Genomic DNA, 13,490 nt, shown 5'->3' on the forward strand with positions numbered 1-13,490 from the left:
AACAAATAATAGACGAGAACTTCCCAAGCCTGTGGAAAGAACTAAAGCCTCAAATTCAAGAAGCAAACAGAACACCGAGTTTTCTTAACCCCAACAAACCCACTCCAAGGCACATCATAATAAAGATGACACAAACCAATGACAAAGAAAAAATTCTCAAGGCAGCCAGGGAAAAGAAGAGTACAACATATAAAGGAAGGCCTATTAGATTATCATCAGATTTCTCAGCAGAAACTCTACAAGCTAGAAGAGAGTGGACCCCAATATTTAAAGCCCTGAAAGAGAGGAACTTTCAGCCAAGAATACTATACCCATCAAAGCTATCCTTCAAGTATGAAGGAGATATAAAAACATTCACAAATACAGAAAAGATGAGAGAATTTATCACGAGAAAGCCCCCACTCCAGGAAATACTAAAGGGGGTTTTCCAACCAGATTCAAAGAACAAAAGAAAACAACACCACAAGTAACAGCTCCACCAAGAACACAATAAAACCAAACTTAAACTGTGACAACAAAGGAAAAAAAAAAGGGGGGGAGAGAATGGAGATTAACAGTAGCAAAGGACGATGAAGTGCAGAAATACTTATAAGATAGGGTACTACAATGAATATGGTAGGTACCCTTTTCATTACTTAATGGTAACCACCCTAGAAAAAACCACCACAAAAACACATGACTTAAAAAAGGTAGCAACAGAGGAAAGAAGTATGGAACACAAACAAACAAAAACAAATGATAGAAAAACAAAAGAGAAGAATCAAACTAGATACAAAACTAACAGAAAGCAATTTATAAAATGGCAGTAGGGAACCCACAAGTGTCAATAATTACACTAAATGTAAATGGACTAAACTTACCAATAAAAAGACACAGAGTAGCAGAATGGATTAAAAAAGAAAATCCAACTATATGCTGCCTACAAGAAACACATCTAAGCAACAAGGATAAAAACAAATTCAAAGTGAAAGGCTGGAAAACAATACTCCAAGCAAACAACACCCAAAAAAAAGCAGGTGTAGCAATACTCATATCTGATAATGCTGACTACAAGACAGAAAAAGTACTCAGAGACAAAAATGGTCACTTCATAATGATTAAGGGGACACTGAATCAAGAAGACATAACAATCCTTAATATATATGCACCAAACCAAGGAGCACCAAAATATATAAGACAGCTACTTATTGACCTTAAAACAAAAACTAACAAAAATACAATCATACTTGGAGACCTCAATACTCCGCTGACGGCTCTAGATCGGTCATCCAAACAGAGAATCAATAAAGATATAGTGGACTTGAACGAAATACTAGAACACCTGGATATGATAGACATCTACAGGACACTTCATCCCAAAGCGACAGAGTATACATTTTTCTCTAGTGTACATGGAACATTCTCAAGAATTGACCATATGTTGGGCCACAAAGACAATATCAGCAAATTTAGAAAAATTGAAATTGTACCAAGCATATTTTCTGATCATAAAGCCTTGAAACTAGAATTCAACTGCAAAAAAGAGGGGGAAAAACCCACAAAAATGTGGAAACTAAACAACATACTTCTAAAAAATGAATGGGTCAAAGAAGAAATAAGCGCAGAGATCAAAAGATACATACAGACAAATGAAAATGAAAATACGACATATCAGAATCTCTGGGATGCAGCAAAAGCAGTAATAAGAGGAAAGTTCATATCACTTCAGGCCTATATGAACAAACAAGAGAGAGCCGAAGTAAACCACTTAACTTCACACCTTAAGGAACTAGAAAAAGAAGAACAAAGACAACCCAAAACCAGCCGAAGAAAGGAGATAATAAAAATCAGAGCAGAAATAAATGAAATAGAGAACAGAAAAACTATAGAAAAAATCAATAAAACAAGGAGCTGGTTCTTTGAAAAGGTCAACAAAATTGACAAACCCTTGGCAAGACTCACCAAGGAAAAAAGGCACAGGACTCAAATAAATAAAATCCAAAATGAAAGAGGAGAGATCACCACAGACATCATAGATATACAAAGAATTATTGTAGAATACTATGAAAAATTATATGCCACCAAATACAACAATCTAGAAGAAATGGATAAATTCCTAGAACAATACAACCTTCCTAGACTGAGTCATGAAGAAGCAGAAAGCCTAAACAGACCAATCAGCAGGGAGGAAATAGAAAAAACTATTAAAAACCTCCCCAAAAATAAAAGTCCAGGCCCAGACGGTTATACTAGTGAATTCTATCAAACATTCAAAGAAGACTTGGTTCCTATTCTACTCAAAGTCTTCCAAAAAATTGAAGAAGAAGCAATACTTCCGAACACATTTTATGAGGCCAACATAACCCTCATACCAAAACCTGGCAAGGATGGCACAAAGAAAGAAAACTACAGACCAATATCTCTAATGAATACAGATGCTAAAATTCTAAACAAAATACTGGCAAACCGAATACAACAACATATTAAAAAAATAATACATCATGATCAAGTGGGATTCATCCCAGAATCTCAAGGATGGTTCAACATACGCAAAACGGTTAACGTAATACACCATATCAACAAAACAAAGAACAAAAACCACATGATCTTATCAATAGATGCAGAAAAGGCTTTTGATAAAATACAACACAATTTTATGTTTAAGACTCTCAACAAAATGGGTATAGAAGGAAAATATCTCAACATGATAAAGGCCATATATGATAAACCATCAGCTAACATCATATTAAATGGCACTAAACTGAAGGCTTTCCCCCTTAAATCAGGAACAAGACAGGGTTGTCCACTCTCTCCACTCTTATTTAACGTGGTGCTAGAAGTTCTGGCCAGAGCAATCAGACAAGACAAAGAAATAAAAGGCATCCATATTGGAAAAGAAGAAGTAAAGGTATCACTTTTTGCTGATGATATGATCCTATACATCGAAAACCCGAAGGACTCCACAAAAAGATTATTAGAAACAATAAACCAATACAGTAAGGTCGCAGGATACAAAATTAACATACAGAAGTCCATAGCCTTTCTCTATGCCAACAATGAAATATTAGAAAACGAACTCAAAAAAATAATCCCCTTCACGATTGCAACAAAAAAAATAAAATACCTAGGAATAAACATAACAAAGAATGTAAAGGACCTATATAATGAAAATTACAAAGCATTGTTAAGGGAAATCGAAAAAGATACAATGAGATGGAAAAATATTCCTTGTTCTTGGATAGGAAGAATAAATATAATCAAAATGGCCATATTACCCAAAGCAATATACAAATTTAATGCAATTCCCATCAAAATTCCTATGAGATTTTTTAAAGAAATGGAACAAAAAATCATCAGATTTATATGGAACTATAAAAAACCCCGAATAGCCAAAACAATCCTAAAGAAAAAGAATGAAGCTGGGGGCATTACAATACCTGACTTTAAACTATATTATAGGGCCACGATAATCAAAACAGCATGGTATTGGCAGAAAAATAGACACTCAGACCAATGGAACAGAATAGAAAGCCCAGAAATAAAACCACATATATATGGTCAAATAATCTTTGATAAAGGGGCCAACAACACACAATGGAGAAAAGAAAGCCTCTTCAACAAATGGTGTTGGGAAAACTGGAAAGCCACATGCAAAAGAATGAAACTCGACTACAGCCTGTCCCCGTGTACTAAAATTAATTCAAAATGGATCAAAGACCTAAATATAAGACCTGAAACAATAAAGTACATAGAAGAAGACATAGGTACTAAACTCATGGACCTGGGTTTTAAAGAACATTTTATGAACTTGACTCCAATGGCAAGAGAAGTGAAGGCAAAGATAAATGAATGGGACTACATCAGAATAAAAAGTTTTTGCTCAGCAAGAGAAACTGATATAAAAATAAACAGACAGCCAACTAAATGGGAAATGATATTTTCAAACAACAGCTCAGATAAGGGCCTAATTTCCAAAATTTACAAAGAACTCATAAAACTCAACAACAAACAAACAAACAATCCAATAAAAAAATGGGAAGAAGACATGAATAGACACTTCTCCCAGGAAGAGATACAAATGGCCAACAGATATATGAAAAAATGCTCAGCTTCATTAATTAGGGAAATGCAAATCAAAACTACAATGAGATACCACCTCACCCCTGTTAGATTAGCTATGATCAACAAGACGGGTAATAGCAAATGTTGGAGAGGCTGTGGAGAAAAAGGAACCCTCATTCACTGTTGGTGGGACTGTAAAGTAGTACAACCATTATGGAGGAAAGTATGGTGGTTCCTCAAAAAACTGCAAATAGAACTACCTTATGACCCAGCAATCCCTCTACTGGGTATATACCCCAAAACCTCAGAAACATTGATACGTGAAGACACATGTAGCCCCATGTTCATTGCAGCACTGTTCACAGTGGCCAAGACATGGAAACAACCAAAAAGCCCTTCAATAGAAGACTGGATAAAGAAGATGTGGCACATATACACTATGGAATACTACTCAGCCATAAGAAACGATGACATCAGATCATTTACAGCAAAATGGTGGGATCTTGATAACATTATAAGGAGTGAAATAAGTAAATCAGAAAAAAACAAGAACTACATGATTCCATACATTGGTGGAACATAAAAATGAGACTAAGAGACATGGACAAGAGTGTGGTGGTTACCAGGGGTGGGGGGAGGGAGGACAGGGGGAGAGTTAGGGGGAGGGGGAGGGGCACAGAGAACTAGATAGAGGGTGGCGAAGGACAATCTGACTTTGGGCGAGGGGTATGCAACATAATTTAATGACAAAATAACCTAGACATGTTTTCTTTGAATATATGTACCCTGAATTATTAATGTCATCCCATTACCATTAATAAAAATTTATTTAAAAAAAAAAAAAAAAAGGCGAATTCCTCTGTCCATCCCTGCTGAAAAGTACGATACTCCTCATCTTTTTTTCTTTTAGCCATCTTCTTTGTCAAAAGGGTTTCTGCAATTAGCTAGCTGACTACTTGATTAAAAGGAGGGAAGTTTACTTCCTGACCTCACAACAACCCGTGTACGTTATGCATTATCCAATAAAAATTTGGTGTTGTCCTGGAGGACAGCTGTGATTGGCTCCAGCCACCCGCAACCATGAACATGAGCGGTAGGAAATGAATGGATTGTAATACATGAGAATATTTTATATTTTTAACATTATTATTATTTTTATTAAAGATTTGTCTGCGAGCCAGATGCAGCCATCAAAAGAGCCACATCTAGCTCGTGAACCATAGGTTCCCGACCCCTGAACTATAGTAAGTTGTTTTATAAAGATTTATTCTGCCAAACTTAGCAAAAATCTGACATAAAGCACTTGGTAAGTAATTATTATTAATACTTTAACTTGTTGTAACTCTGCTTTATAAATTTTATAAAGTAAAGTTACTTCCTTACTTTATAAATCACCATTACTGTGGAACCGGTGGGCGGTTAGAAAATTTTACTACTAACAGAGATACAAAAGTGGGCGGTAGGTATAAAATGTTGACTACCCCTGGTATAGAAGAAAATAAAACTGGGTTCCTATCTAGACCACATACATGGTGGATTATAAATGGGTTAGAGACCTACATGTGAAAGGTAAAGGTATACAATTCATAGAAGAAAAGCTAGGAAAGTATTTGTGACCTAGAGACAAGGGAAGTCCTCTCAAAAAAAATAAGATAAAATAGTAAAAAACTTGATTAGGTCAAAATTACAGAGTCTCTTTAACAAAGCATATTATAAAGTTCACTAGAATGCCTCCTGACTAGAAGAATGTAGTTATAATGTCTAAAGTGAACACAAGACTTACGGCTAAAACATTCAAGGAGATCCTGATAATCCACAGGAAAATGATACCAACTCCAGTAGAAAAATGGAGAAAGGGTATGAACGATCAGCTTACAGACAAATCCAGAAAGCAAACAAGTATTCAACAAGATGCTCAAACTCCACTGTAATCAGAGAAATAAAATTAAAACAATGAGCTATCATCATACCTATAGCCTGGCGGAATGTCCAGGCAGCTGGATGGTGCCATAAGGATGCGGTCATACACTGCACCCCGAGCACGGGAGGCGGTGCTGTGGACCCACAGAGCCGTTCGGAAGAGCAGCCTACGCTACTTGTACCAGGCAGGTCTGCACATACCTGGTGGCCCAGCCACTTTCCTCCTGGTATATTTCCCAAGGACATTCTCACAGAGGCATGTGATTTCTTTTTATATACACAACGATACTATTTTACATAAAATGGTTCACATGGAAGATATGAGAACAGGTGCAGGCAAATAAGAAGAGATACAGGAGTGAATGAAATGAGAAGGGGGCCCTGGACAGATCAGTGACGACAAGTACCATGATCTAATGAGCGTCATTCAATCAACGCTCCACAGCTCAGCCAAGGGCAGGTGGTGGGCAATGATGGGTGAGGGAGGTTGTTTCAAACATGTTGGCAAAACTTTTGAATTACAATGCTTAAGAAAGCCTTTTACACAGTTAAGCTGAGGGAAACAACTCAGTGAGTTACCAAAGATTAAAATAAAAACAGGCTGTTTCAGACGTCTCTCCAACTTTAAAAACCAGACGACAAAATGTCTTCAGAGTTTTGAGGATAAAATAATTTTGAGTTCAAAGAGCCAAGTATTCCATGTATGAAGGCAACAGAAAACATTTCAAGATATGCATGGATACAAATACCATCATGAACATTCCTTGAATCAAATTAAAATTTTTGGCCCTGGCTGGGTGGTTCAGTGGATAGTGTTGTCCCAGCACACTGAGGTCACAGGTTCAATCCCAGGTCAGGGCACATCCAAGAAGCAACCAATAGGTGCATAGCTAAATGGAACAACTAGGTGGAACAGCAAACTGATGCTTCTCTTTCTCCGTCACCCTCTCTCTTCCCCATTTCCTCCCCCCTCCCTCTACTCTGTCTCAAATCAATGGAAAAATCTTTTTTTTTTTTTTTGTATTTTTCTGAAGCTGGAAACGGGGAGAGACAGTCAGAAAGACTCCCGCATGCGCCCGACCAGGATCTACCCAGCACGCCCACCAGGGGGCGACGCTCTGCCCACCAGGGGGCGATGCTCTGCCCCTCTGGGGCGTTGCTCCGTTGCAACCAGAGCCACTCTAGCGCCCGAGGCAGAGGCCAAGGAGCCATCCCCAGCGCCCAGGCCATCTGTGCTCCAATGGAGCCTTGGCTGCCTTGGCTGCGGGAGGGGAAGAGAGAGACAGAGAGGAAGGAGGGGGGCGTGGAGAAGCAAATGGGCGCTTCTCCTATGTGCCCTGGCCAGGAATCGAACCCGGGTCCCCCACACGCCAGGCCGACGCTCTACTGCTGAGCCAACCGGCCAGGGCTTGGAAAAAATCTTTAAGAACATAAAAGCAAGACCTTTTCCTTATCTAAAAAAACATAAAATTACCTTCTGTAGAAAGAGGACAATCCTTATGAGCATCTGGGCACGGAGTTCTTCCAATGTAAACAATGTTCGGGGTGTTCGAATGAAAATTTTGGTCCTTCCATAAGCTACATCGTCCTGAAACCCACAACGTTCAATCAGTTTCTTGACGGCCTCTTTGTCGGAAGGGAGGTCATGGTTGGGCCAGGTGAATTCAGAGATCATCTTGTACCTGAGTGAAAAAAGAACAGGACACAGATTAAGGGAAAAAATCATACAGACTCAATAGATGCAGAAAAACTATTTCATAAAATTCAGATTCTTCATAGAAAGAAAAAAAAAAACTTCTTAGCAAACTAGGAATAGAAATAAATTTCATAGCCAGGTAAGAGATGTGGAAAAAACCTTCAATAAGATACAACACTCCTTTATGATTAACAGCCCCTTACTAAACTAGGGGTAGAAGGGGTACTACTTGAACTTAATAAAGGCCCTTTACCAAAAACTTACAGCAAATATCATTCATAAAGGGCAACTTTGGAAGCATTCTCTTTATAAACAGGAGTAAGTCAAGGATGCCTCTATCACAGGTTTTCTAGCCAATAAATACACTGGTAAGTGACTGGTGAAAGAACAAAACTAACATTACTCACGAACAATATACTCACTTTCAAGGAAATAAAGCAGATAAACTATATTGCTCGCAAAAATTAGGGGATATTTCAAAATGAATATTAAGCTATAAAATATCCCCTAATTTTTGTGCATAGTACATTATCACTAAAAGAAGACAAAGCAGTATTCTGCATATAAGATAAATACCCAAAAATCAACTGCATTCCTACGTGCAAGCAGCCAACAGTTCCTTGCCATGTGGGGCCTCTCACAGGGTAGCTCACCACACACCAGCTTCATGAGAGAGTGAGCGCGAGCAAGATGAAAGTCACAGAGTCACAGCCTTTTGTAGCCTACTCTCACAAGTGATCTCCATTACTTTTGCCACATTCCATTTTGCTAGAAGCACATCAGCAGGTCCAGACTACACGTGCGGGAAGGGGATTACACAGGGTGAATACCAGAAGGTGGGGACTGTTGGGACCAGCCTAGATGGTTACCTACCACAGTGATTCTCCCTCTCACCTAGGTGCAAACTTGTTCAATACAAGTAGTCAAATTTAGTAATGTTCATACATTGCATTTGAATTTTTTCTTTTTCCAGGTGAGAGGAGGGGAGATAGAGACTGAATCTTACATGCGCCCTGACTGGGATCCACTGGCAACCTGTCTGCGGCTGACGCTCTACCCATCTGGGGCCATGCTCGCAACTGAGCTATTTTCAGCATCTGAGGCGGAGGCTCCATGGACCCATCCTCAGTGCCTAGAGCCGATGCGCTTGAACCAATTGAGCCATGGCTGCAGGAGAGGAAAAGAGAGAGAAAGAGAGAAAAAAAAGAGAGAAAAAGAGAGAGAAGGGGGAGGAGTAGAGAAGCAGATGGTCGCTTCTCCTGTGTGCCCTGACAGGGAATCAAACCCAGGACATCCACACGGCAGGCTGACACTCTACCACAGAGCCAACCGACTAGGGCCACATTTGAATTTTAAGTCCTAGTGAGAAAGGCTCTGCTCACACTCAGGTTGCAGAGTAACTCATCTGTGTGTGATTCTAGTACATTGTGCTTTCATTTTTCACATGTAGATCTCTGATCCATTTGGAGCTTATTTTGGTATATGGAATGAGGTATGGATCCAATTTTCCCTTTTGACAAAAGGCTATTCCCAACACTACTTACTAAAAAGTTCATTTTTCTCCCTGTGATTTCATGTAATTTGATCATATACATACTAAATTTCATATGGACCGAATTCCTTTCTAGTCTACATCTGGTCTGTTTCACGGCACTGTCTGTCCATCTGTGCATCAGTACCACATGGTTTTAATTATAGATGTTATAAGTATATTTTAATATCTCTTCTTTTTTTATAGATTTTTCTAGCTATTCCTGCATGTTTGTTTTCCATATAAACTTCAGAATCAATTTACATAGTTTCAGGGAGAAACAATCACAAAAGAAACAAATCCTTGCTGGTATTTCTACTGGTATCTCACGTTAAATTTTGTTGAATTTATTTATGAATTTGAGTTGTCCTATGCTTAATAATGAGAACTATCTTTCGAGTTTTTCAAGCCTACTTTTGTGCCTTTCAGGAGTCTTTACATTTTACACATTTCTGGTTACGATAATATATATTTATCTAAGTGACATCCAGTCCCTTGTTTTCCTGGCTTCTACCTCAGTGCCCACAGCACACTCTCCCTGGCTCCCTTGGTCTTGCTGGATATTTCCCCCTCAATCTCATTTTCTGGCTCCTGCTCCTCTATTACTGGACCCACACATTGGAACTCCCCAGGGCTCCCATCAGGCCCTGTTCTCTCTATGCACACTTTCCCCACAGCACTTACTCTATTCTCTCCACTTTATTTTTCAATTCATGAATTTAGTATCCCCACCCAGGTTCTCAGTTCTGAGCTTCAGGCTCACGTATCCAATGCCTACATAGATCTCGAAGGCGTCTGAGACTTCTCTTTCAGCCTTGCCCTCCCCAATGACCCTCAGTGACTAAAGCCAGAATCCTGGGACTCACCTTCGATCCCTTCTCTATTCTGTAATCTCTTCTAACCTCTCACCAAGTCCTGTAGGCTCTACCTCCAAAATAAACTTAAAATTCAACGGTTCTCATCTTTACTGCCACAATCCTAACCTAAGCCACGGTCAAGTTTACTACAACGGAATCCTAATTTATTGTCCGTTTCCTCCTCAGTCCACTCTGCATACTCAGCAGCCAGAGTAGTTTCTGGAAAGGCTTTCATTACTGCTCCTTCCCTTCATCACTGCACTCTAATCACACTGACCTTCTTTAGGGTCCTGTAATGTGTCTTGCCTCTTTCTGGCATTAGAGCCTTTGCATATACTGTTCCCACTGCCTGGAATGCTTTTCAATTTAATCATTGAAAAGCTGGCTCCTTGTTATTCTGTAGCTCTTATCTTGATCTTCCTTCCTCAACCACCAACTTTCACACCCATTACCCTCTTTACAGCTGCCAGGTGGGTTTTTTCTACACCATTCTGCATACTGATTTGTGGGTTTATCTGTTTAACGCCAGTCTATCTCACTAGTCTGTGGGCACCACGAAGGCAGGGACGTCACTTTGTTCCCCACTATATATCATATTGCCTGCCACACGATGACAATATAGGTATTTGTTGAGTGAAAGAAAAAAAACAGGAGGAAATATATTTAAAAGCCTACTCACTTGCCAGATAGGGACAGAAGTGGAAACCAAATGACAGAGCTCTACTACGAAGAGAGAGATAATTCTACACAGTATCATGTGAAAAAAGGAAACAAATCAGAAGCCTTCCAAATTTCATTATAAAACCAGGATAAGAGTCAATGCTGGGCTATAACATGGGTCGTGATGGTGTGTGTTTGAAGCTTAGGCACGCTGCAGAAACTAGGAGCAGCCCTGCTGGTCACACGGCTCAGCTGACACATCAGGTAGAGGTTTCTGTCCTGCCTTCCTCCCTGAGGGTGGAGGGCATGACCCCAGTTCTCCAGCAAACCGGCATCTTGAACTTGCAAATTAAAAAACTGAACTCATCTGCTTTCTGACAACTAGTTTTACCTCCCTGAAAAACTTTAGCTGCATGTAAGGTTCTTAGTACAATTTAAAATCTTTCATTTTTTCAATGAAAGAATGAAAATACAGAAAAGATGACAAGTAAAAAAAATACATATAGGTTCAAAGCTAGTTTACACAAAAGATCTACAGAATCTCAAAGCAAAAATTCAGTGTGGAGAATATTCTTCCTCCCCCATCACTGGAAACATTAGTCTGATTCCCTATGCACCTTCGAGTCCATCCTACATCCCACAGTTAATATAGTTCAGTCCGTATGACAATAAAATGTCAATGTCTCAATTTGAACAAACTCGTTTCTGTAAAGAAGATAAACACAGCCTGCAGAATAGGAACAGGCTGTTTTCCCAGATGCACATCCCACGGTTTTATCTTCCTAGATGATTTTAGAGAAGAACTAACTCAACTTAAATAATCAGTAATTAGATGTCAGTCCTTTCACTATTCTTTCCATCTTTTAAAGGCTAATTTAAAACATGTCTGATTATTAACATGCTTCAATTTCCTCAGCTTCTTCTTTTATATTTCCTATTAGGTGTGCCTTCTCATTGTTGCTTCCTTCCCTGTCTTCTCATGGATAGACTGAGTTTGCTTTCTTCCAGCTTATTTATTTTCTCCTTTGATTGGAAAGCCATACATTCACTCTATTGTGAGGCAATGCACTGTCAAAGGTTGTAGGCACAGAAGCCAACTGAGTTTAACCACAGCTCTACCACTGCTTGGCCATGTGACCTAGAGCAAGTGTTCATTTGGGTCTGTGTCTATCTGGGCCTGTGTTGGCTCTTGTAAGCGATATCTTTGCTTCCTGGGTCTTGGCTGTTACGCCTATAATGTTAGCTTGTCAGCTGCTGAGGTGGTTACATGTCCTGGCCATTAAAGTAACCCCCCAGTGCTGCAGCTGTGGTCAACTCCAGCACAGCAGCTGAGACGGCTTCCTGGCAGCTCCAGCCTCATCAGGCAGCTTTTCCTTCAAAACGCGACCCCGGCTTACTTCTGGGTCTGTCTGCCTCTTAGCGTATTTAGGAGTGATTCACATTTTCCAGGTTCTGAGAATCCCCTCTAGATTCCATACTGTGGCTGTGCATTTAGTTGGTTTGAAATGTACATATTTTATATTATTTGGGGATGCTCTGGAGTAGGAATGGGAAATTTAAGTTTGCACTACTGAGACCGCCATATTTTAAATTCATAGGTTTTTAAAATCTGTTCTGTTTTCACCGTATTAGAACACATAATCCAATTCTTATAGCATGTCTTCTATGCCAAAAAGCACAACACAACATTCTGAGTTGAAAGAAAAATAATTCCCCCCCCCCAAAGTTAGATTGGTAAAGATATGCATTTGCAAAACTCCTTGTCCCTCCAAAGAAAACTTGCTATGGTCTTACTTCAGCTATTCTCCACGGCTTCCACTTTGTCTTATGATAATATATATTTAGTTAGATAAATACATATTTTAGATAAATATATTTTTAATTTAGCCGGAACCTAGAGTTACCCATTCCTACCCTGCTCATTCCAATATTTAACTTCTGCCGATTTTCTTTATGTGACAACACAAATACAAATTCTATGAATGAGCCATTGGTAGAATTTTAAGAGCAAGAACAAGGGACTAGCCATCTTTCTATGAATATAATTTGATACCGTTTGAAATTAAGACTCAGAATGAACAGACCTCTACTCCTGAAAACATTTCTGCTACACAGACTCAATAAAAAGGAAGTTTTAGAACAGTGTGATTTCAATAAGGAAAGCAGTCTGTGTGAAGCCAAACTTTTAGATCAACATAAAACTAAATTTCATTTTTCCAGGCTATTATGCTAAAAAGTTTTATTCATTCCAAGAGCCTCCATTTAGAGAGATCCCTCTCCCTCCTGCACAGCAGTAGCTGAACACTGGCAGAGAGAAGCAGACCACGCCAGTGGTCTCAGCTACATTTTGAAGCTCAAATCTCAACTGGGCACTCAGATCTTCCCGGAGCAATCCTACTACCCAACACTCTCTTTGCTTTCCCGCTCTCCAAAATGCGTGTTCTCCCTTCCCCTCAAACCTCCTACACCACCGCTCCCAATCCTCACTCTCAGCTCTGACTGTGCCTCCTATGTCACCGAGGAAACAAACGATCAGATAGGAATGTCTTCATCTCTGCCATCGGTCGACCTTTGAGCCTTCTGGCATCTGTATTCTTGTTCTCCGCCTTTGTCCTGTTGCTATGGGTGAAGTGTCCCAGCTCCTGTAAAAGCTGACAAGCCTTCCACCCATGCTTGAGATTTCATCTGCCACCTTCTCAGGGATGTTGTTATTCGATGATCTCCCTCCCTCCTCCGAAACTGGTTTCTCCCTCTGTTCTGAGTCATCCCCACCTGTGTACGAACG

At 39.6% G+C, this 13,490-nt stretch overlaps 1 protein-coding gene across 3 annotated transcripts in view; it reads right to left on the minus strand.

Moving 5' to 3' along the window:
• The window catches only part of MYO1D (myosin ID), a 372,921-nt gene that overhangs the window by 205,825 nt on the left and 153,606 nt on the right, over nt 1-13,490 (minus strand). For all 3 annotated transcript variants that reach the window (XM_066363819.1, XM_066363820.1, XM_066363821.1), the window contains one exon: nt 7,436-7,643. In XM_066363819.1, the coding sequence (XP_066219916.1) occupies nt 7,436-7,643 (208 nt within the window). The remainder of the gene's footprint in view (nt 1-7,435; nt 7,644-13,490) is intronic.

This window comes from Saccopteryx leptura, chromosome 2 (assembly GCF_036850995.1).
Source record: "Saccopteryx leptura isolate mSacLep1 chromosome 2, mSacLep1_pri_phased_curated, whole genome shotgun sequence".
NCBI classification, from domain to species: domain Eukaryota; kingdom Metazoa; phylum Chordata; class Mammalia; order Chiroptera; family Emballonuridae; genus Saccopteryx; species Saccopteryx leptura.